This window comes from Gopherus evgoodei, chromosome 9 (assembly GCF_007399415.2).
Source record: "Gopherus evgoodei ecotype Sinaloan lineage chromosome 9, rGopEvg1_v1.p, whole genome shotgun sequence".
NCBI lineage: Eukaryota > Metazoa > Chordata > Testudines > Testudinidae > Gopherus > Gopherus evgoodei.
In genome coordinates this window covers 7,036,074-7,060,413 of record NC_044330.1, presented here as the reverse complement: position 1 = coordinate 7,060,413, position 24,340 = coordinate 7,036,074, and the positions used below count along the sequence as shown (strand labels likewise).

At 45.3% G+C, this 24,340-nt stretch overlaps 1 protein-coding gene across 3 annotated transcripts; it reads right to left on the bottom strand.

Moving 5' to 3' along the window:
* Window positions 1–4,106: 4,106 nt before the first annotated feature.
* On the bottom strand, window positions 4,107–24,282 carry COPS7B (COP9 signalosome subunit 7B). Of its 3 annotated transcripts, none has more exons than XM_030575371.1 (7): window positions 24,199–24,282; window positions 19,765–19,941; window positions 18,225–18,300; window positions 10,549–10,637; window positions 9,739–9,941; window positions 8,073–8,178; window positions 4,107–5,477 (listed from the first exon to the last, which is right to left on the bottom strand). In XM_030575371.1, exons 2-7 carry the CDS (start codon window positions 19,924–19,926, stop codon window positions 5,319–5,321), a joined length of 795 nt encoding a protein of 264 aa, XP_030431231.1. In that variant the 5' UTR covers window positions 19,927–19,941; window positions 24,199–24,282; the 3' UTR covers window positions 4,107–5,318. The 3 variants fall into 3 exon arrangements, with proteins under 3 accessions (XP_030431231.1, XP_030431232.1, XP_030431233.1); XM_030575372.1 differs by having other exon boundaries at window positions 24,203–24,282; XM_030575373.1 differs by lacking the exons at window positions 18,225–18,300; window positions 24,199–24,282 and having other exon boundaries at window positions 19,765–19,853.
* Between the last annotated feature and the right edge of the window lie 58 nt (window positions 24,283–24,340).

The following is a 24,340-nucleotide window of genomic DNA, read 5'->3' as shown; positions in this document are numbered from 1 at the left end:
AATCTTGGAAGCATTAGTGATCTTTTCAATGGAGGACAGGTGAGGGCCCAGAGGACTGGAGAAGGGCAAACACAGGACCTATCTTTAAAAAGGGGAATGGAGGACCCAAGAAATTATGGCCCAGCCATCCTAACTTCAATGCCTGGAAAGATACTGGAATAAATTTATTAAATAATCAATTTGTAACCACCTGGTGAATAATAGGATGATTTGTCAAGAAAAAAATCATGCCAAACCAACCTAATTTCTTTCTTTGACAGATTTACTGGGTACACAACTGGTTGAAAAACCATACTCCAAGAGTGGTCATTAATGTCTCACTGTCCAACTGGAAGAACGTATCTAGTGGGTCCCAGAGAGGTCTGTCCTGGATCAGGTACAATTCAACATTTTTATTAACAACTTGGATTACATTAGTGGAGAGTATGCTGGTAAAATCTGCGGACGATACCAAGTTGGGCGGGGTTGAAAGAACGTAAGAAAAGCCAGACTGGGTCAGACCAATGGTCCATCTAGGCCAGTACCCTGTCTTCCAACAGTGGCCAGTACCAGATGCTTCAGAGGGAATGAACAGAACAGGGCAATTATTGGGTGATCCATCTCCCATCATCCAGTCCCATCTCCTTGCAGGCAGCTTAGGGACAGCCAGAGCATGAGGTTGCATCCCTGACCATCTTGGCTAATAGCCATTAATGGAGCTACCTTCCATGAACTTATCTAATTCTTTTCTGAACCCAGTTATATGCTTAGCCTTCACAACATCCCATGGCAATGAGTTCCAGGTTGACTATGTGTTGTGTGAAGCTGCACTTTGGAGGACAGGATTAGAATTCAAAATGACCTTGACAAACTGGAGAACTGGTCTGAAATTAACAAGATGAAATTCAATAAAGACAAGTGCAAAGTACTCCACTTCGCAATGAAAAATCAAATTCCATTTTGTACTTGCGCAATAACGGGCTAGGTGGTAGGGCTGCTGGAAAAGATCTGGGAGTTAGCGTGGATCACAAATTGAATATGAGCCAGCAATACGATGCCTTTGTGAAAAAGGCTAATACCACTCAGGGGAGTATTAACAAGAGTGTTGTATGTAAGATACAGGAGGTAACTGTTACACTCCACCTGGCATTGGCGAGGCATCAGTTGGAGTGCTGTGTCTAGTCTAGGGCACCACACTTTTACGAAAGATGTGGACAAATTGGAGAGAGGCCAGAGGAGGACAACAAAAATGATCAAAGATTTAGAAAACCTGGAACGTGAGGAAAGGTTAAAATAAACTGGGTATATTTAGTCTTGAGTAAAGATGACTGAGTGGGGACCTGATAAGAGTCTTCAAATATGGGAATGGATGCTATAAAGGGGACTACAATCAACTGTTCTCCTTTCCCCTGAAGATAGGACAAGAAGTAATGGCCTTAATCCACAGCAAGGGAGAGTTAGGTTCCATATTAGGAAAATCTTTCTACCTACAAGGATAGTTAAACACAGATTAGCTAGGAAGGTTGTGGAATCCCTGTCACTGGAGATTTTTACGAGTAAGTTAAACACCTCTGAGGGATAATCTAGGTTTACTTGGTCCTGTCTCAGCATGGGGGGCTGCATGAGATGAGCTTCGAGGTCCCCTCCAGCCCCACATCTCTACAGTCCTGGCCTCTTACATTTTTGGCAGCCCTGCAGTGAACAAAACTGGCTTCCCGTTTGTTTCAAATACTCCACACATCTTTCCCATAGGATAGGTGGCATTTTAAAGATACTGGGTTTGTGTATTTTCTTCTCCCAACAGGAACCGAATGTTATTCACTAGAATTCACCCTGCAGGGCAGATGGAAGCGTAAAGTACCAGGGCTGTATCTTGCTGCAGCTCTCCTTCACTGGGAGGAGAACTCTACTCTACTGGCATTCTGAACCACCACAGCCTTTCCCCAACTCCTGTTGAGAGTATCTGATGGGTAGCTGAAGATCCCAAGCAGCCCAGTACTGTCACTGGGGTATCAGCCTGAGAAGCAAGCCCCTAGTCTTGCAACTGGCTTCAAAGGTGCAGAACCCTGCATTTTAGTCAATACAGAGGCAGGTCTAAATGCAGGAGGACCCCTATCAGTGTAGCAGAACATTATTCTGACTGCGCTTGACAGAAGACTGGGGTATTGGTTGATCTGTCCTTCCGACAGGTAGAGGAAGGGGAAGAGGAACAGGTTTCAAGCAGTTAGAAGACAAAGAAAAAATCAGCATCCTCTGTTGCTCTGCCCTGTCCCAGAAATGCTTGACGTTCTCTGGTATGCGGTGAGCCACGGCAGGGGTGCCAATAGATATGGGTTGGGACGAGGCACAGCTCAGAGATATGGCAGCCTATTAGTGCAAGAGTAGGCTGTGTTCCTCGCTGCCATTCTCCGCCTCCGTGCTCAGCTCCATAGTCAACAAGCACCAACGAAAGGGGAAGTGCAGAATATGAAATAAGACAGTAAAGCACTGACAAAGGGAGAGAAGGGGAGAGAGCTCCCTCCGCTTTGTCTCTCCAGCTGAGGCAAACAATCTTGGCACCTCGCAGCTACAGGAGGCAAATGGGAGTTATAACGTTAACAGCATGACTGCCAGCCTGCTGCGAGCCCGAAGCGAAGCACAGCTGCAGTGGCCTGATGTGACCATAAAATGGAGCACGGCATGATGCTATCCCCAACACCTGGAAGGCACGACTGGGGCATGCTGCGTGGTAGCAGAGCAGCTAGCATAGGCTGGCATGAAGCAGGTGAGCCTAACTGATCCGCTTTCACATCACTTATTGCACAGCACAGATCCACCTCCCTACTTCCACTTCCCTCTTGTGGTGTTTCATCAAGAGGCGGTAGAGGCTCCACCCCCTTCCCCACCTGTCATCTAAAGCCCTCCATTCTGTCACTCAACATCCATTACCTCCTTAAGCTGCTTGTCCAAACTCCTACACAGATCAACTCCAGGCTGCAGCATCCACTGCAGTCACTGGGCGGTCCCACCCGCCCTCCCCTGCTGTCTGTGGCCACACTGTCCCGTTGCTCCTGGAATGACTTCCAAGCCTTCCCTGAAAGCTCAATTACCAAGCTGTAGCAGAGCTGTGCTCCCTCATGCACTGGATTTATCAAGGTTTGTCTCAGACCAAGCCCTCAGAGAAAGGGATTCTCTCTCTCTCTGTACAGCACATGGTCTGCAATCAAACATATAAGTGATTAGGGCAAAGTAGCTTGTTTTCCTCTGACCTCCACCTCCATCTCTCACTGTAGTGCACAGAAGTAAGAATTCATTTTTTACTCAAGGCAGGGCGCAGCTTTCCCTTGTTTCTCTACTAAACAAAGGCACTGCACACAGCCATGAAAATAAGGCCTGAGCATCGAACGGAGTTTTCAGATTTTTGCATAAAGCTCATAAAAATGTAAAGACTTGATGGTGAGGAAGCTTCAGCAGACTGAGGCTGCTCCCCCTTCAGTACAGCACAGTGGGAGAGACAGGCAAAGAACACGAACTAGGCCAATTCACGTTGATTTCACCCACCTGAGCCCTGCACGCCATTGGTTACTGAAGACCTAAGCCTCTTTCAAGACAGTCACGTTGAACCTGCCTCCTCACAAAAAGGCAGGTGTTAGAAGTGAGCGAGCAGTAGAAGAGGTGAGGATGGAGGCTCAGGAGATTGAGAATGTGGCCGCGGAGCCCCTTCACCTCTAGGGCACCAGTTCATAGCCAGTCTTTTTGGGGGTGGGGGTTTGCACATGACCGACAACAGTTTGCAGTGGCCGTGTAGCACTTTACCTGGAATTCCCCAGTGGGGCTCACTTTATGAAGACTGTGATAGCAAAGTATGACAGTCTCAATCCTCCTGGTCCTGTGGGTAAGGGGGTTAAGACTGCAGGACCTAGCTCTGACACAGACCACTTGCATGACCATGGGCAAGTCACATCTCTCTGTGTCTCAGCTCCTATCTGTAAAAGGGGAAGGATACCTCCCCACCTGCCAGGTGCACGTGAAGATGGAGTTAGGTGTCAGCAAGGAACTCCAATAACCCAGCCATGAGGGCCGTGTCAGTGCCCAGCTAGCCTAGACAGTGTTTGCCCATGGCTGCTCCAAAGCCAAGACTCGACTCCTACATTAAATCAGCATTTAATTTGTTCCAAAATGCACTTTTTCATGTGAATTGCAGTTTAGATCTCAACCCTGCCCTCCCCTTAAAAAAAAACCTAACAGTCACCAACCTCCCCCACGAGGTGCAAGTCCCCTGAAGTTAGCCTGTAACAAATATCAAACACAAAACAAAGGCTGAAATGCTTTAGAATCACGACAATGTACAAAAAAAAAAAGGAGTAAAATACAACCTGAAACTGTTCAAGTTCAGAGAGGCTAGTAAAGTCCATCGTTTCAGCAAGGGGATGTCACTGCCACGCCTGTCAGCGGGTTCTGGGCCACTGGCCTGCCACCAAGCCACAGAGGCTCCTCTTCCACACCACACATCATCTCCAAGGAAGATTTACGGTATCATGCTTAAAAGATTTCAGGAAGGGAACAATTCACAAGCAGCCTGGGAGGATGCAGACACACTGAGAAGGAACATGACTTCCAGTAGGTCCCCAGCCACCTGTAACACGGACAGCTCGAGAGAGAGCCGCTTGCTTTCTCCTCGCCATGCTGAAGCCTCACCGCTGTAGCCTAGTTCTTTAAATCAGTGGCAGATTAAAAGGCTTAAGGGCAGTAAACAGGTTAGTGAACACAGCCCAGCACTGGATCTCATCTTCACAGAGGGAGAGTGTGAATTAAAATACAGAGGGACCTGGGCAAGGTGGAAGATTTCAGTGTAGCGCTGCTCCTGGTCTAGTAATGTTTTGCCTTCCCCTTGGGATTGGAGAGATCTGTGTTGGTAGTTTTCTCTCTCCCAGCCTGGGGCTTCAATAGCCAAGTCCCAATTTTGGGATTCAGTCGGGTGCCATGGAAGACGTTATCTTGAACTCTAAATCAGCATGGCAAACTCCTCGCAAGAGGGAGCATGGGCAGGCTGGCTGGGAGGGAGCAAAAGCTTCCACAGAGATTCCGTTCCCCTGGTGTCACAGGCTTTCTGCCCCTTGTGGTAATTATCTCTGGCTGAAAGTCCCTCTTTAAAGGCCTAGGAGAACAGGCGGCATCTCGGATGTGAATGAGATTTGCACACTGTAGCTTAGCCAGGCATGGCTGGTTTGGGGCTGTATTCAAACAGGGCTTTTATATTTGCCAGCCTGGAGAGGACTGGCCCAGAAGCCAGGAGACACGGAGCCTGTGTCGCTCCTTCTGTTGTCATTCATGGCTGAATGATGGCTACATGGCAGGTTCTAGTGGCGGCTGGAGACCAGCCCTTTGACTTTGGACATCTTTTTTGTGGGCTGCCTTTGCTCTGCGTGAGGAGGGCACTCTCGCTCTGCCAGCTGCTGTTCCATCTCTTGTGCTGATGATGAGGCCGTGGCTTTTAATGTTTTCTTTATGTTTGTGACCTGGGCGAGAAGAGACAGCGAATCAGCATTTGCTTCTTCCCCTCCCACTGCAGAGAGGAAGCCCCTTCCTAAGCACAGAATGGAAATGCCCTTGAGTTCTAAGAGTAACTCATCGCTGGATACAAATCTCCCCATGCACACACATTCAATCCTCGCAATCTGATTTTATTAGCTGTTGGTATTAACAACCTGTAGATGACCTGACCTGGTAAAACTTGACGTTAGACCTGGTTCGGAGGCAACTGAGGGCTGCAGTTATCTGCTACTAGACACCAGGTGTAGCACAGTGACAAGCAAGAAAGACTTTCCACTGCCTGACTGAAGGAGGCAGCCATCTCACCAGTCTGCAGACCTCAAGTGTCTGTTTACTGACAGGGAGTGCCTGGGATATGTGGGGAGGAAAAAACCTCCACACCAGAACAGCTCTGCAGAGTGAAGGGAAGGGAAAACTATTCGCACCAATCAGCCAACCGATCCACAATTCTCCTCCAAGGTAGGAATGGAGGCTACCCTCAAAACCTGGGGTATGTTCGGTGAGCAAGCACACAGTGGTATGCTCCCCAGGCACCAGGAAACAGTGCGAAGTGCCATCTGCATGGCACCTCACCCTCCAAACATCAGACCTCAGGGGGTGCCATGAAAAGAATTGGTGAACTGACAAAACAAATGCAGCCTGAAATGAGCATAGAATTCAGGAGTCCAGACTCCTCAGGGCTAGAAACACCCGGCAAACCAAATGTGTCCTAAGTATCAGGGGGCAGCCGTGTTAGTCTGTATCCACAAAAACAAGGAGTGTGATACAATTTGAAGACTTCAATAACTCGGACATAGGTTAGGGGTTTGTTATAGAAGTGGATGGGTAGGGTTCTGTGGCCTGCTTTGTGCAGGGGGTCGGACTAGATGATCATGTTGGTCCCTTCTGACCCTAAAGTCTATGAGTCTATCTTAAAGACTAACAGATTTATTTGGGCATAAGCTTTCGTAGGTGAAAAACCCACTTCTCCATGCATCTGAAGAAGTGGGTTTTTACCCACGAAAGCTTACGCCCAAATACATCTGTCAGTCTTTAACATGCCACCAGACTCCTCAAAAGTGTCCTGGGCACCAGTCAAATCACTGCATATAAACAGCTTCAAAAGGCCAGCATGAACCTGCCGGGATGCAGGATTGCAAGAAATAAACCTCGAGCCAGAGTCTCAGGAGGACTGCTCTCACCTTTGCAGTTGTCGTTTTGTTTTCACAAGCAAATACAATTAGCAGAGACTAAAACCATGTGCTTATGCTGCCCTCTGTTGGCCATCTCTGGATATTACAGGATTAGGGGGAAACACATTTTGGCTCAAATTTTCAAAAAGCGATTTCAGGATTCTAGGTGTCATTTTGGGGGACTCGGATTGACACATTAAATCAACCAGACTTTTAGAAATTGTTGAGGACTCATCCAGTGAACAAGAAATCTTTATTATGGGAGTTCACGTTGGGTACCCAAACTCACTAGCCAGTTTTGAAAATGTAGTCCCTTTTATCTACTCCTTGGCATGTCAGAGGGCTGTCCACGTTTGTAAGGTTAACAAATGAGGCACTCTCAGTGATGGAAGCAGTTTTAAAACACCCTTTTTGCAGCTACAATTTAGGGTTTCTTAGGAAAGAATTTACCACACTTTCACCACTTCAGATGGAATTCAGAGAGATGTCTAGGAATGGTCATGGAGAGATTTTTAACGACATTCCTAGGTTTACAATAAATCAACTATTTTTTCTTATTCCTTCTGGATTTGCATTATTTACAGTGAAACTAAAGTTGTAGAAACATCAGATTTCCATCGTGTTTTGTGTGTTAAAAAATTAGTTTCCTAACAAATTAACGCAAGGAGCTCCCAGCAAGTTCACAAAAGATGACTCAGAAACCCACACATCAGAAGGTCAGTGGTCAAATCTGTCTTAGCTCATCAGTGACGTTAATATGGTCGTGAAGAGGAGGAATCCGAGTTCTTTCCTAGATGGTGCATCACGAGATTAGCACACCTGCTTAGCATGATTGTCAGTCTCCACCTAGCAGAAGCCCTGGACTGAATAGCATGGAGTACTGCAAGGTAAGAATTGAGGGACATCGGCAGTGCAGTGCAAAGGAAGGTTACAAGACTCCTGCTCACACTATGTCAGGGGTCGGCAACCTTTCAGAAGTGCTGTGCCGAGTCTTCATTTATTCACTCTGATTTAAGGTTTCATGTGCCAGTCATACATTTTAACGTTTTTAGAAGGTCTCTTTCTCTAAGTCTATAATATAGAACTAAACTATTGTTGTATGTAAAGTAAATAAGGTTTTTAAAATGTTTAAAAAGCTTCATTTAAAATTAAATTAAAATGCAGAGCCCCCCGGACCGGTGGCCAGGACCCGGGCAGTGTGAGTGCCACTGAAAATCAGCTCGCGTGCCACCTTCAGCACACGTGCCATAGGTTGCCTACCCCTGCAGTGTGCGTTAGCCAGGCCCCTTAGTTTCTCACTTTAATAAGCAAAGAAATTCACCAAGAGAAACTTGAAGGTGTATCTGACACACTCATCACCAGAGCAGACAGGAGTGATTCTACACCTACCTCTGTTTCTACCTGCTGCTGAGTTCGGTTGTGGTTCTCTTTGTACTGGTTGGCTCTAAGCACTTGCTGTTCGATTCCTAACAGAACCGCTTCACACCCATCACACCTGAAAATGTAACAACACTCGTGTGTTCAATGCTGGACAGTTTGAAAGGGACACTCAATTTGAACAAAACAAAACAAAACAAAACAAAACACAGAAGTCTGAAAGTTATGGGGCTTATATTTAACATTAGCAGTGAAGATGATTAGAGCTGAAAGAACTGAGTGGAAAAAGATGTTTTATTCTATTGTTTTAGTGTTTACTTTGTGAAAAAAGGTTTGAACATGCATCTACTCAGTTCTGCTGCTTTGCTGATGGCCAGTCTAGGAGCTCACATGTGTACACATCCTTGCGCCTGTAAGAAGATATTTGCCAGCAGCAGCAAAGCCAAACAAAAGAAGCAGCAGAGAGGTGTGAAGCAGGGGCTGGTCCCAGCATGTCTGGTGGAGTTGCTCTATTAGATTCACCACAGAGAAGCCAAAAATCATGTTCAAACCTTTTTAAAAAGTCAGGAATTGCTACGTAAAGGGGGATAGATCAGAAACTGTTTTTTTTTAAAGATTACTCAGAAAATCGAAGTCACACTGACAAGGTCCCCCTAAGAAATAAACGATCAGGGTGACAAGCACACTCCTCCACTCAATGACAGTTTCAGCTCCCATTCACAGTGGGACGGAATGGAAAGGGACCTGAAGTGGGTTCAGAGTTGCACATCAAGCAATGCAGAAAGATCCAAGAAGCTGCTGCACTCCTTTCTTGCAGAGAGGGGGAAGCAGGAGTGGAGAAGGGAAAAGGGAAAAACCAAGTGACTCAGGTTACCATACTTCCACAGCTACTTAATCTTTGTTATTTCTAATGCACCCGTAACAGCTAGGCAATGACTGTATTATGTAGTCAACTGGAAATCAGTCACAGTCCCTGTGGCCTAGAAAAGTGGCAACTCCTTTGGGTAATGAACGAATCCTACAGGACTGAAAGGTGGATTACTGGAAACTTGATAAAAAATACATGAGAGTAACCAGAACAAGATGGTCTCAGCCAAAAGCATGAGGTCTGCTTCATCTCCAGCAATGAAGGGAGGCCTACAGAGATATCTGAAACACTTCAGGGGTGAAGTTTAAAGTACTGTGACTCTGAGATACAGTTTGTTAAGATTTGCCTGAGTAATTCTCATCACCAGAGGATTAGCGGACAAATCTGTCTTTGCTGATCAGAAAAATTAATATGGTAGCAGAAAGAAGGTATCATTCTACAAGATGTATGTCTCTAGGTTGAGGCCATGACGTCATTTTGGCATGACTGTAGGAGAGGCCCTAAAGCAAAGAGCCGAGGTAACTAAGGTAAGAACTGAGGTAACTTCAGAATCTGAAGCCAGTAGTACAATTGGATGTACTACAATTACAGCATCTGTAAGAAGTACTGGAGATGGTATCAGGGTTTTTGTCCACGAGGGACCCTTCAAGAAGTGACTTTTCATGGTGTAAGAGTGCTAATGAATGGAATATGCTGAAACTAAGCTAACATTTGATTCTTACAGGACTCAGAAAAAGCCAGGGCAAACTATTTCCTTTGAGATATTCCTATAAGGCAAATCAGACAAGGTGGAGGAGCCTCCTGCCTCACCATTCTTGGAGTGTTTTAACAATATTACTGATGTCCTTCTTCTGAATGTCTCTGCCGATACAGAAATCCACCTCCAGCACCTGGTTGCGCTGATCCAGTTTCCCCTGAATAATGTCTGTATACACAGCTTCAATGATTAGATCTTCCAGCTCCCTCAGATTCCTCATCTCCAGGTCTTTGAGCAGCACAGAGTAAGGAATGCACTAGAAACAGGAAATCCAAGAACAAATAGTCACTTGTGGGTCCAGAATGGAAAGTTGAGCATAGTCTGGAAGTAGGGCTAGTAGAAGCTTGCAGTCAAACAAATATTTACTGTACACACCCTGCACGTAAACAGCAAGTGGGAAAGTATCAAATAGTATCAAAGGAAGCAGATACTATTAGGTTTCGTCACACATAAGACATTCCAGTAAGCTTTTATTACAGTAAGTTCTGGGAAGTGAGTTGGGGTGGCAGCACTGTGGAAGGTAAAATAGTCAGTTCCCTCCTCCAACCAGAATTGACAAAGATTTTCAAGAGCTAGATGGGTGAGTGGATCCCGCTTCCATTAGCCAATCTGATTTCTCCTCCCAGAATGCCCATTTCTCGCTCTTTATAGAGCTGTTCAGCCATTCCAAGCTCTCACTCCTTGGAAGTCCTTCATAAGTTACTGAATCCCATGAATACAGGGGAGCACTGTACATATCAGGTAATTTTCCAGTCACAGGTTTTCCAGAGCACACATGCAGCCTAAAGCAAACCCGAGTACAATACTTGGATGCCACTTGCAGAAATGGCTGGCATTACTTAGCTAAGATTTCTATATTTTACCTTCATTCTGGCAGCCAAGCTTACAATAGTTAAGTGTTTCAGCTTGTTCTTCTGGGCCCTCGTTAACTCTGGCAGGTTATCCTTGTTTGCTGTTCAATGTAAAAAAAATTGAGAACAAAGTTACAGATTTTCCTTCAAGAATTAAACAAAACCTTCAGATCAAAGTCTTCGACTGAGTTGCACCCTAGAAGTTAGTAGTACTAAGTACTACTCCTGCTACGAAAGGGTGCTATTGAGAAGACAGTACTGCCGTAAGTAACAGCTGGACCATACCCAAGGAGAAACAGAGACGGAATTAAAAAAAAAGTCAGTTATTAACTGTTCTAATTCCAAAACCAGAACCACAAAAATACAGAACATAATTCACATGTCTACAGGTGAAATACTGCCAAGACATATGGTTAATATTTTGTTTCCAAGACCAAACTATTTGTCCTCTGTCAGTAGGCGCATGCTAATAAAACTTTGGACTTTGGTTTCACCAGCTGTAAAATATGGATGATACTTACTACTTTGAAGAGCTTGGGGACTATGCATGAAAGTGTCAAACATCAGATTCATGGAGAGAAGAGACACTATTAATCTAGATTCTTCTATTGCCATTTTATCACTGCAGTATCCACATGCCTCTAGTGTATTCACAAACAGAAAGAAGGCTGGCTGCTTTCAAAAGCAAAGGTGCTCTTTGGAATATGTGTGTTAATGAAAGAGTTAGTATTTCCATGACACTAAGGTTATCTTATCCATCTCACCCAATTCTTTCCATTTTGGACTCCTCTGTCCTGTACCCATTTTTATTTGGAAGGCGGTGATTACTCTCTCCCTTACTATCTTACTTTTCAATAGAACCTTCCATGGGAAGGGGAAGCTTAAATCAAGGATATTAGTGAACATCCCTACTCTTACAAGTTGTGCCCCAGGATCTAACACTCATGCAGAGCAGACTGGTCCTCTAACTGGTCACATCTAGAGACCTACAGACTGCAAAGAATTCATGAAGCTTGTGCTGGCTCCATATCTACCGGAGCTTTCACTTCAATACATCTGCTAATGCTGTTCTCCAGATTTTACAACTCAAGTGCTCAGATTCTACTTTGATGGGCATCATGACACCCTGGACAGAATTATTTGTAAAGCGTTGTGATATTTTGGATTCAGGTTGCTGCTCACAAATATTAAGCACTGCACTGCACTGCATCAGAATTGAACTGTAAGCACAAAGGTATGGCAAGGTTGGAATGCACCTTCAGACAGACACGCTATCCTGATTCAGATTTGGTGCCTCTGAAATTATATACAAGTGGCTATTTTCAAGGCGGCATCTTGGTGGACATGTCTTTAGTTTGCTTTACCACATGAAGAGGTTATAGAAGCTTAGGAACAAGATAGGTCTTTTGCATGACACCCTTCTTGAGCACAGCCAATGGTTTCCAAGCAAGAAGGCTCTCTGGCCTGTTTTAAGGCTGACTAGAAAAGCTGTTCCTTTTTGAGATTATTCCCTTTGTAGCTAGTTTCTCAGTAATGCAAAAACACAGCAAAGCCTAGACTACAGCACAGATTTAGTTCCTGCCAAGTATCTCCCAAACAAAGATGTTTAAGACATTCAAGTGGAGAAAAGCAACTCAACCCAGTCAAATTGTGACATTGATAATTACACTTCTAAGAACTCACTGGTAGATGCAGTGCTTTTATTTAAACAGATACTAGGGGCCAGTTTCCAAAGACAGACATGGGCAATTGTGTGTGAAAAGCATATGCAACTGTGTCCCTAATCTGCATGCAAAATTATCACAACAAACTGGACTTTTGCGCATAGAAATGGACTATTTGTCTAACAGCCTATGCACACACACAAATACTGTATTTGTGCACACACACATTCACTACACAAAACACGACACAAGCTTGTTTACCAAGTTTCAATTCAGAATGGATTTTCAAGACTAGGTTACAAACCCCTGAAAGGGGAGATTCTCTAATCGGTACCACTCTCATTTCAAAAGAGATGGAGAGTTTGTCCTCTGCAGAATAGTGTCTTTTGAATCTAAGGAAGAGAGCGTGAATACCGGAGCAAGTCAATTCATGTCACAGTGACTCAGCCCAAGAGAGGCTGGTAAAATGCCCACTCTAAATGTCTAGACCAGCATGTAACGGTCTGGTTATTGCTGTTCTTCCACAGTCAGATGAAAAAAAGATTTACATAAGAACAGCCATACTGAATCAGACCAAAAGTCCATCTAGCCCAGAATCCTCTCTTCCAACAGCAGCCAATGCCAGGTGCCCCAGTGGGAGTGAACAGAACAAGTAATCAGCAAGTGATCCATCCCATTACCCATTCTCAGCTTCTGGCAAATAGAGACGAGGGACACCCTCCCTGCCCATCCTGGCTAATAGCCATTGATGGACCTATCCTCCATGAATTTATCTAGTTCTTTTTTGAATCCTGTTATAGTCTTGGCCTTCACAACATCCTTTGACAAGGAGTTCCACAGGTTTTTTTGTGCATTGTGTGAAAAAAAATACTTCCTTTTGTTTGTATTAAACCTGCTGCCTATTAATTTCATTTGGTAGCCCCTAGTTCTTGTGTTATGAGAAGGAGTAAATAACACTTCCTTATTTACTTTCTCTACACCACTCATGATTTTATAGACCTCTGTCATATCCCCCTTTAGTCGACTCTCTTCCAAGCTGAAAAGTCCCAGTCTTATTAATCTCTCTTCATATGGCAGCCGTTCCATACCCCAAATAATTTTTGTTGTCCTTTTCTGAATCTTTTCCAATTCCAATGTATCTTTTTTGAGATGGGGCAACTACATCAGGACACAGTATTCAAGATGTGGGTGTACCATGGATTAATATAGAGGGAATATGATATTTTGTGTCTTACTGTATATCCCTTTCCAAATGGATCCTAACATTATTAGCTTTTTTGACTCTCATTGCAAACTGAGGGGACGTTTTTCAGAGAACTATCCGTAGTGACTCCAAGATCTCTTTCTTGAGTGCTAACAGCTAATTTAGACTCCTTCATTTTGTATGTATAGTTGGGATTACGTTTTCCAATGTGCATTACTTTGCATTTATCAACACTGAATTTCATCTGCCATTTTGTTGCCCAGTCACCCAGTTTTGAGAGATCCTTTTGTAGCTCTTCACAGTCTGCCTGGGACTTAACTATTTTGAGTAGTTTTGTATCATCTGCAAATGTTGCCACCACACTTTTTCCCCTTTTTACAGATCGTTTCTCAATATGTTAAACAGGACTGGGCCCAGTACAGACCCTTGAGGGACACCACTATTTACCGCTCTCCATTCTGAAAACTGACCTTTTATTCTTACTTTGTTCCCTATCTTTTAACCAGTTACCAATCCAAGAAAGAACCTTCCTTCTTATCCCATGACTGATTACTTTGCTTAAGAGCCTTTGGTGAGGGACCTTGTCAAAGGCTTTCTGAAAATCTAAATACACTATATCCACTGGATCCCCCTTGTCCACATGCTTGTTAACCCTCTCAAAGAATTCTAGTAGATTGGTGAGGCATGATTTTCCTTTACAAAAAACATATAGACTATTCCCCAACAAATTATGTTCATCTATGTGTCTGACAATTTTGTTCTTTACTATAGTTTCAACCAGTTTGCCCGGTACTGAAGTCAGGCTTACCAGCCTGTAATTGCCAGGGTCACCTCTGGAGCCATGTAACGGTGCAGACCCACCACCATGGTGCCTCCTGCTGGTCATTCTGGGAATTAGCTCTCTTGGTCCACCAGGGCACATTTTATTAGAAGTGTCTCACTCGCTGTTACTTCCACTTCCTCCACCATCTCCACCATCTGGATCAGCGTCGCTCCCAGACTGCAGTGTCCTCTTCAGGACACAGCCCTTCAGCTGTGCCCCTCTCCCCACTTTTGGGGGACAGGTGGTCCTCAGTCCTTCTACTTGCCTCAGTGGCCAACTGCAGATAGTCTAGCCCCTGGCTTCAGGCCTACTTTCCTGGGCCACTCCCCCATAGCCCCAGCACCTTCTCTGCTCCTATGTGTTAGGGCCCCAGTCTGGCAGTTATCAGCCTACAGCTCCCCCCGGCCCCTGCTGACCCTGCCCAGCCCTGCTCTGTTTTAAGTGCTTCTCTCTCTCTAAGAGTCAGTTCTTCTCCCTTTGCCCTCGAGGGATAGACTGCCTTCTTCTCTGCCCTGCAGCCTTCTTATAGGGCCCAGCCTGGCCCTGATTAGCTGCTTTCAAGCCTCCACTTGATTGGCTCCCACTAAGCCCTTCCATGATTGGCTGGGACTCTGCACAGCCTCTTTGGCTTTCTCTAACTTCTTCCACACCAGAATGGGGCAGCTGCCCCACTACAATCCCTTTTTAAAAATTGGCGCCACATTAGCTGTCCTCCAGTCATTTGACTACAGTCAGTAGTCCTGCAATTTCACATTTAAGTTCCTTCAGAACTCTAGGGTGAACACCATCCAGTCCTGATGACTTATTACTGTTTCATTTAGCAATTTGTTCCAAAACCTCCTCTAATGACACCTGAATCTGGGACAGTTCCTCAGATTTGTCACCTAAAAAGAATGGCTCAGGTCTGGAAATCTCCCTCAAATCTTCAACCATGAAGACTGATGCAAAGAATTAATTTAGTTTCTTCACAATGGCCTTACATAAGAACATAAGAATGGCCGTACCGAGTCAGACCAAAGGTCCATCTAGCCCAATTTCTGTCTACCGACAGTGGCCAATGCCAGCTGCCCCAGAGGCAGTGAATCTAACAGGAATGATCAAGTGATCTCTCTCCTGCCATCCATCTACATCCTCTGACAAACAGAGGCTAGGGACACCATTCCTTACCCACCCTGGCTAATAGTCATTTATGGACTTAACCACCATGAATTTATCCAGTTTTCTTTTAAATGCTGTTATAGTCCTAGCCTTCACAACCTCCTCAGGTAAGGAGTTCCACAAGTTGACTGTGCGCTGCATGAAGAAGAACTTCCTTTTATTTGTTTGAAACCTGCTGCCTATTAATTTCATTTGGTGACCCCTAGTTCTTGTATTATGGGAATAAGAAAATAACTTTTCCTTATCCACTTTCTCCACATCACTCATGATTTTATATACCTCTATCATATCCCCCCTTAGTCTCCTCTTTTCCAAGCTGAAGAGTACTAGCCTCTTTAATCTTTCCTCATATGGGACCCTCTCCAAACCCCTAATTGTCCTTGAGTGCTCCTTTAGCATCTCAATCGTCCGGTGGCCCCACTGGCTATTTAGCAGGCTTCCTGCTTCTGATGTATTCAAAAAAATTTTGCTAAAACTTTTTGAGTCTTAGGCTAGCTGTACTTCAAATTCTTTTTTGGCCTTCCTAATTATATTTTTACACTTCATTTGCCAGAGTTTATGCTCCTTTCTATTTTCCTCACTAGGATTTAACTTCCACTTTTTCAGGGATGACTTTTTGCCTCTCACTGCTTCTTTTACTTTGTTGTTTAGCCACGGTGGCTCTTTTTTGGTTCTTTTAATATGTTTTTAAATTTGGGAGATACATTTAAGTTGAGCCTCTATTGTGGTGTCTTTAAAAAGTTTCCATGAAGCTTGCAGGCATTTAACTTTTGGTGCTGTGCCTTTTAATTTCTGTTTAACTAACTGCTTCATTTTTGTGTAGTTCCCCTTTCTGAAATTAAATGCTACAATGTTGAGCCTCTGTGGCGTTTTCCCCACCACAGGGATGTTAAATTTAATTATATTATGGTCACTATTACCATGTGGTCCAGCTATATTCACTTCTTGGACCTGATCCTTGCTTCACTGAAGACTAAATCAAGAATTGCCTCTCTTCTTGTGGGTTCCAGGACTAGCTGCTCCAAGAAGCAGTCATTTAAGTTGTCAAGAAACTTTATCTCTGCATCTCATCCTGAGGTGACATGTACCCAGTCAATATGGGGATAGTTGAATTCCTCCATTATTGAGTTTTTTGTTTTAATAGGCTCTCTAATCTCCCTGAGCATTTTACAGTCACTATCACCATCATGGTAAGGCGGTCGGTAATATATCCCTACCGATATATTCTTGTTATTCAAGCAAGGAATTACTATCCATACAGATTCTATGATACAGTTTGGTTCATTTAAGATTTTTACTTCATTTGATTCTACGCTTTCTTTCACATATAGTGCCAATCCCCCACCAGCATGACCTAGTCTGTCCTTCCGATATATTTTGTACCCTGGTATTACTGTGTCCCATTGATTATCCTCATTCCACCAAGTTTCTGTGATGCCTATTATATCCTCATTTAATATGGGACACTCTAGTTCACCCATCTTATTATTTAGACTTCTAGCACTGGAATATAAGCACTTTTAAAACGTGTCACTTTTTAGCAGTCTTCCATCACAATTGAATGATGCAGTTGAATGAGACTTTTTTTCATTTGACTGTTTCTCATCAGATCCTACCTGTATTTTATCTTTCATACTCTCCTCCTTACTAGGACATAGAGAATCTCTATTAGTAGATCCTCCCCTAAGGGATGTCTCTGTCCGAACCATGTGCTCCTCCGCATATGCTGGCTTTCCCCCAGCCCTTAGTCTAAAAACTGCTCTAAAATCTTTTTAATTTTAAATGCCAGCTGTCTGGTTCCATTTTGGTTTAGGTGGAGCCCATCCTTCCTGTATAGGCTCCCCCTTTCCCAAAAGTTTCCCCAGTTCCTAATAAATCTAAATCCCTACTCCCTACACCATCGTCTCGACCATACATTGAGACCCTGCAATTCTGCCTGTCTAACTGACTGCATGTGTGGAACTGGAAGCATTTAAGAGAATGCTACCATGGAGGTCCTGGACTTCAATCTCTTACCTAGCAGCCTAAATTTGACCTTCAGGACCCCTCTCCTATTCTTCCCTATGTCATTGGTACCCACATGTACCATGACCACCGGCTCCTCCCCAGCACTACACATAAGTCTATCTAGATGCCTCAAGAGATCCACAACCTTCGGACCAGGAAGGCAAGTCACCATGCAGTTCTCCCGGTCATCACAAACCCAGCTATCAAATCGTTGAATCATCCACTACTAATACCAGTCTCTTCCTAATAACTGGAGTTCTCTCCCCCAGAGAAGTATCCTCAGTGTGACAGGATACCACACTATCATCTGGAAAGAGGGTCCCAACTATGGTTTCATCTCCCTCTGCTTCAGTTCGATGCTCTCCTTCCCTGAGACCTTCATCCTTCTCAACAGCACAGAGGCTGTCAGACCGGATGTGGGACCATTCTACTGTGTCCCAGAAAGTCTCATCTATGTACCTCTCTGTTTCCCTTAAACCTGCTCAACCACCCTGGTCTCCAAAGCCCGCACACGGTCTGTGAGGGCCAGGAGCTCCTTGCACCGAATACACACCTAGGGCAGGTAATCATACATGCTGAATTGGGTGCAATAAACTGGGTAGCCCCCACTCATCCAGAAAGCCTCTGACAGATAGAATTTTACCCTTAGATCCTTTCAGCCTGCCACATTCACGGAGACATCACACACTTGGGTAAGTTAGCTACCTTGAGCTTCCCGGCTAGAAAAATGAAAACTGCACAAGCTAGTTCTGAAGAGACTGCATTACCCCTACTCACAGCCCATTAAATTGTCACCAGGCTCTTAGAGCATTTGCAAAGTGCAATCTCTTACCTACGTAATCTGGATACGTTCCGTAAGCAAACAGGTTCAGCAACTGGAAATAAGCAGCATTAGGCCCTTCAGCAAGCTGAAGAGGAGGAAAGCAAAAGAAATCTTACGTAAGCCAATAATGACCAATAGGATATTGGTATACAGCTTCTCCACAGTGTTGGCTTTAATTCCACACAGAATATGTAACTTTTCAAAAATACATAAAGGAAGGGCTATTTTCAGTTGTCAGAGGGTTGGGCCTTTCCAAAGTCATGTAATCAGCACTACATTTCAGTAGTGTAGAATCAGGATGACACAGCCAATTCCATGTACACCTCTACCCCGATATAACATGACCCGATATAACACGAATTCGGATATAACGCAGTAAAGCAGTGCTCCGGGGGCGGGGAGGGAGGCTGTGCACTCCGACGGATCAAAGCAAGTTTGATATAACACAGTTTCACCTATAGCACGGTAAGATTTTTTGGCTCCCGAGGACAGCGTTATATCGTGGTAGAGGTGTATTAGAACTTGAATTTAGCTTATAGAGTCAGCTGCTTCATGCAGCATCTTAAGAGAGAAAATGAAGAATGTGTCCCCTTAAATTCAGCTGTGTATTGTTAACACATGACAGATAAGCAGATTATGGTGCTGGCTGGTTAAGAATCCTTACTGGACACTGGGAAGCTGAGACAGTTAACCTGCAAAACCACAAACAATCTCAAAGCAAAGCAGGTTAGAGCATTTTAAGTTGTCTGCCTCAAAGTTCTGTACATTCTCTGACAAGCAAATATTGCACTGGAACAACAGCTGTTACACGAGCCCAGGTTGGTGTTTCAGATCTCCTAATCTACATGATTCGCTGCATGAAAAAACTGGGAGGAAACTGTTGATGGCATTTTTGTCCATGCACAAAAGCCTGTTTGGAAAGCTGAGCTTCCTGTGTGCCACACTGCCATAACTGCAATCAGCAGAGGTGCTGGAGCTAGATCTCACTCATTGTAAGAGACAGAGAGCTGCTAACAGAGTGTTCTCTAGGAGGGCTCTGGGATTCTGAAACTTGCTCTCCATTTTCCTCTGACACAGCCCAAACGTGATGATCTTCTGGGGATGCTGCAAAATACAGCTGTGAAAGGAGTTTTAGAGAAGGCTAATGGTATGCTTCCCAGAACAATGACGGAATATAAAGGAGCTTTTTGCTGGTGGCTGGCTGGCTGAAATACTAGTTTAAATGATTATTTTAGTGTTACTGAAATGTTATTATATTAAGAGTTACAAGTTAGGATGCCTGGAGCCTTGCATAGGCATCATTTTATTATTTAAATCTAAATAAATACATATGACAAAAGCGATCCCCGCATGTATACCAGGTCCTCACAATTCTCTGTAAATCTGTCATTTTGACTCAGGGCTTGATAGAAGCATTGGAAAACTGTGGTAAATTGTGTCAGGCTTTCCCCAAGATGAAGATTTTGCCATCCTAGTCTACTATGTGCATGGAAATTCCTAGGAGCATTAAACTGAGGAGAGAGAAAAGAGATAGAAACGTAACTCTTACCTCTTGCACGTTTGTTAACTCCAACAGCTCACCAAAGACATAAACCCCAGGAGCCTCTAGCACTTGGTTTATCAAAGCAGTCAGAGCTGACCCGTTGGTGCCTTTGGCTAATAAAATAAACTGCTCAAGAAGATTGCAGGATGGTTTCTGTTCTCCTGCCATTCTAGGTTTTTCAATCTGCCAAAAAAGAAAGGGTTTTAATGACTCCTTCCTCCATCTTTGTGCAAAGCGCTGCTTAGAAGTGGATCAGGAAGCATGTCCAGGATGGTAACATTGCACACTTAACTTTGCCTTGTTTTTTAGGATCATTCAGTGCTAGTGATGAGTGCAAGACTAAGCCCTAGAGGCCAAAGTCCTATTTAGTCACAGAGCAGCAACAGCTCAGGCACTAGCTTTAAAAGCGTCCTGCACATTGTCCTGTGAACGTGCCTCACCGATGCCCTGGAAGGGCCCCTCTAGGACTAGGAAGGGGGCTTCAGATTCCATGGCCAATTCAGGCTTTCAATTCTTTTGAGTCTGCCAAGTGGAGACAACACTGGTGGTGGGTTTTGTGAGACTCCTTCCAGCTCACAACTCATTACACAGCAAACGAACAGCAACTGATTTACCCAATATATATAGTGCATCTGTCCCAACAGTATCTGAAAACCTGTCAGTTAACAAGGCAGAAACATAGAACTCCAACTGCTTTCACAGCCAAAGAGGGGAAATGAAAAAGCTCTGTCACTAGTGTACTTGGTTACACTGCATCTTTGCCAATACAGCACAGTTACATAGATTTGTGTTAATTACAAGGTTTACATGATAAAAAAAACCCCTCTCTTTATGAAGATAAATCTTTGTCTTCAGTTTTGGTCCAATACATTTGACCTGTTTCTTCACTCTGAGCATTATAATTTGGGCTCTGAAATGTCAAATCCAGTTACCAGCAGACAAGTTCAGAAAATAAATAAATGTGGTAAAATACAAGTCATGTGCAAGCTACAGTTAACTTGATCTCCTAAGCCCTGAATCACTATTGGACATGATTTTTCACGTTATATTTACAAAGGACATATTCTGGTGACAATTTTAAGATCTTGTTAACCTTTCTGTTTGCGTTAGTCCCACTAGGGTTCTGGGTGGGCTTTATACTGCCTACGCTGAAGCACAGGCTGCTGCAGCTTTACTACTCCACTAACCAAGCAAGTTAGATTAAAGTTAGCTCACATAGGTCTACTTGAGCTGCCATCACACTCTGTGTTGGCAGTATAGTTACCCTGTGTCTCCAAATACATCTAAGGGGTAAATCAGTTTTATCATCTGCTTTCACAGAAAAGGAAACTGAGGCACAAAGTGGTCAAGTGACTAACTCACGATCACACAGGGAACGTGATAGAACTGTGAATGAATGCAGATTTCATAGCTCCCAGGCATTTGTCTTAAGCACAAGACTATCCTCCAAGGCACTACAAGTGCTGAATGTGTTGTACAAGATTGTGACAGAGTAGGTTTTCCTGGTACTGTCGTGAAAGTTGTGCAAGTCTCCACCTCTTTTATTTTCAAAATCACAGGTGACAGAGGCACCAGAGTGTTACTTTCTGGTTCCCAGGTATCATTTGAGGCTACCAGATTAAGACTAAAGAGATTTTTTTTTAGCCTGATGAAAAGCGATTGTTATGCAGAAGAAATAAATATTTTAAGGTAATTTATCAAAGGACAATCAGCATCACAAATGCAGCATGAAATGATGGCTGCCCTATATGAAACATTCCCTTCTTCCAGCTTATTTTCTGCGTGACCCATGAAACAGCATAACTTTGTACTTAAGTACTTTCATCAGTAGCTCTCGAAGTGCTTTCCAAGACTAGGTAAGCATTATTATCCACATTTTACAGATGAGTAAACAGACTTGAAGGTGAAAGAGTTTGCTCAAGAACATAGCGAGTCGGTGAGAGATGGATACTGAACCCAGATCTTTTGACTCATATCCAGACCCTAGACAATGGGTCAGGGCTATCTTCCTGGAAGAGACTGATCATTTACCAGTTTTGCTGGATTCTTTCTTTGGATCTGTTCTGCTGTCCATACTCCAGATTGCACTTTTCCACACAGACAGTTATGTACACACTTTTCTGGAAGTGCCATCCCCAGGAGTAGGTTGGTAGCACAGAAGCAAATGGCAAGCCTGGCATGAGTGACCCAGTGGAAAAATCATTCATTATTTCTTCTTCAGTTTCCTAAGAACTTAGGTAGCTCGGTTTTGTTTTCATTTCAAATGAGGCTGGCAAGCCATACACCCAGTATTCTCAATTGCACAGTCGCACTTGTCTCATAGTCACATTTCACTTGTTCATACCCTGTTTTTGGTTGCCTAGGCTGGTGCACAACAGGATTTTTCCACCCTATTTGTTAAACTTCACATTTCAGGTACATTTTTATCTTTCCAATACAAAACCGTGCATGTTTGCTGCCTGAAAGCTCCAGAGACATAGGTGCAGTACTCACTGCCTGGATTTCTTCCTTCCACAAGTCCTAAGGCAGGGTCAAGTCAAACTGATCCTCAGGAGTGAAAGGGAAAAGAACGAACATACAGACTTCCCACAGCGACATACTATCCAAAGATCAGAGCATCTAGGGCTAGGGTCAGTGTGAGTGCAAGGGAGAAAGGAGGGGGTTTCCTGGATGTAGCAGGCAAACCACTCAGCACAACAAGGGTTAAAGCTGAATGTACTGTGTATCTTCTGTGTAGAACTATTTGCCTCCAACAGGAGGAGCATAACAGAGGTCTCTGCAAATGCCCATGTGTTTAGATCATAATCAGAGGGCTTGTCTACATCAGAAAGTTGCAGCGCTGGTGAGGGAGTTACAGCGCTGCAACTTTGAAGGTGTACACATCTGCAGGGCACCACCAGCGCTGCAACTCCCTGTTTGCAGCGCTGGCCGTACTCCCGTTTTGTCTCGGGTGTAGAGGATCCAGCGCTGGTGATCCAGCGCTGGTAATCCAATGTAGACAGTTACCAGCGCTTTTCTTGACCTCCGTGGAAGGAGGAATCCTCTGGTAATCAAGCTGGTTTCCTTTCCCGGTTTGCTCTCTCGGTCCCGGAGCCACCCAGCAAACCGCAGGGAAGGAGACCTGCTTGCTCGGGGTTCCGGGACCGAGAGAGCAAACCGGGAACGCCGCGGTTTGCTCTCTCGGTCCCGGAGCCACCCAGCAAACCGCAGGGAAGGAGACCTGCTTGCTCGGGGTTCCGGGACCGAGAGAGCAAACCGCGGCGAAGCTGGTTTCCTTTCCCGGTTTGCTCTCTCGGTCCCGGAACCCCGAGCAAGCAGGTCTCCTTCCCTGCGGTTTGCTGGGTGGCTCCGGGACCGAGAGAGCAAACCGCGGCGTTCCCGGTTTGCTCTCTCGGTCCCGGAACCCCGAGCAAGCAGGTCTCCTTCCCTGCGGTTTGCTGGGTGGCTCCGGGACCAAGAGAGCAAACCGCGGCGAAGCTGGTTTCCTTTCCCGGTTTGCTCGGTCCCGGAACCCCCCTTGAAGCCGCCCAACAGCGCTGCAGTGTGGCCACATCTAACACCACTTGCAGCGCTGGTTGCTGTAAGTGTGGCCACTCTGCAGCGCTGGCCCTATACAGCTGTACTAATACAGCTGTAACAACCAGCGCTGCAAAATTTTAGATGTAGACATGGCCAGAAACTAATTCAAACTGGCAACGGGCTGGAAGGAAAATAAGGAGTCCTGGAGACAGAAACCTCTCATTGCACAGGACACACAAATATTAAAGGCGGACTCAAGTTACAGAGCTTACACCTACAGTCAGACAAATCTACCAATTCACACCAAGCACTGGTGAACGCACCTTTCACTGAAGGCAACAAGAAAACTGCTAGTTTACACCAGAGCACATTGACCCCGTCTTCTCCACCAAAGTAGTAGAGAGTGAAAGTGTAGGTGCCAAGGAAGATCCTCTCTCCACCCCGATGTAGATGGAAAGGAAGGGGACAATGAAGATCCCACAGACCCATGGGGGACCCAGGCAGGGAAACCCCTCTGCAGGGGCAGCTCAGGGGAGTTCAGGGGGAGGCCAGTCAGGGAGACCCCCTGGCCTGGGGTATGTTAGAGAAGAGAGAGGTCCAGGGGAGCCCAGTCAGGGAGTCCCTCCTCCGGGTTAGATTAGAGAAGAGAGGCTCCATGGGGGGCCCAAAGGGAGATTCCCCCCCCCCAGGGGTAGCTCAGAGAAGGGAGGGTTCATGGGAGGCCCAGCCAGGGAGACCCCCGATAGCTGTGAGGGGCGATGGGAGCCCAGACAAGGGGAGTTGCGGGGGAGGCCTCGTCCCCTTAGCCGGGAGAGCCCCGGTAGCCATGGGGGTGCTGGGGGGCGGGGACGCCGCGAGCGAGGAATGGCAGCGCGGGCGGGGAGCCCCCTAGGGCCTGTGGGGGCGGAGCGGGGGGGTTACCTGCCTGCTCCGGCAGCCTCCGTCCGGCTCCCGGCGCCTCCCCCGCCGCTCCTCAGGCCGCCATGACAGCGGCGCCGGCGTCCTGCGCTCAGCTCCTTCCCCCGGCCCCCGCCGCCCGCGCGCCGCGTTCCGCCCGCCGGCC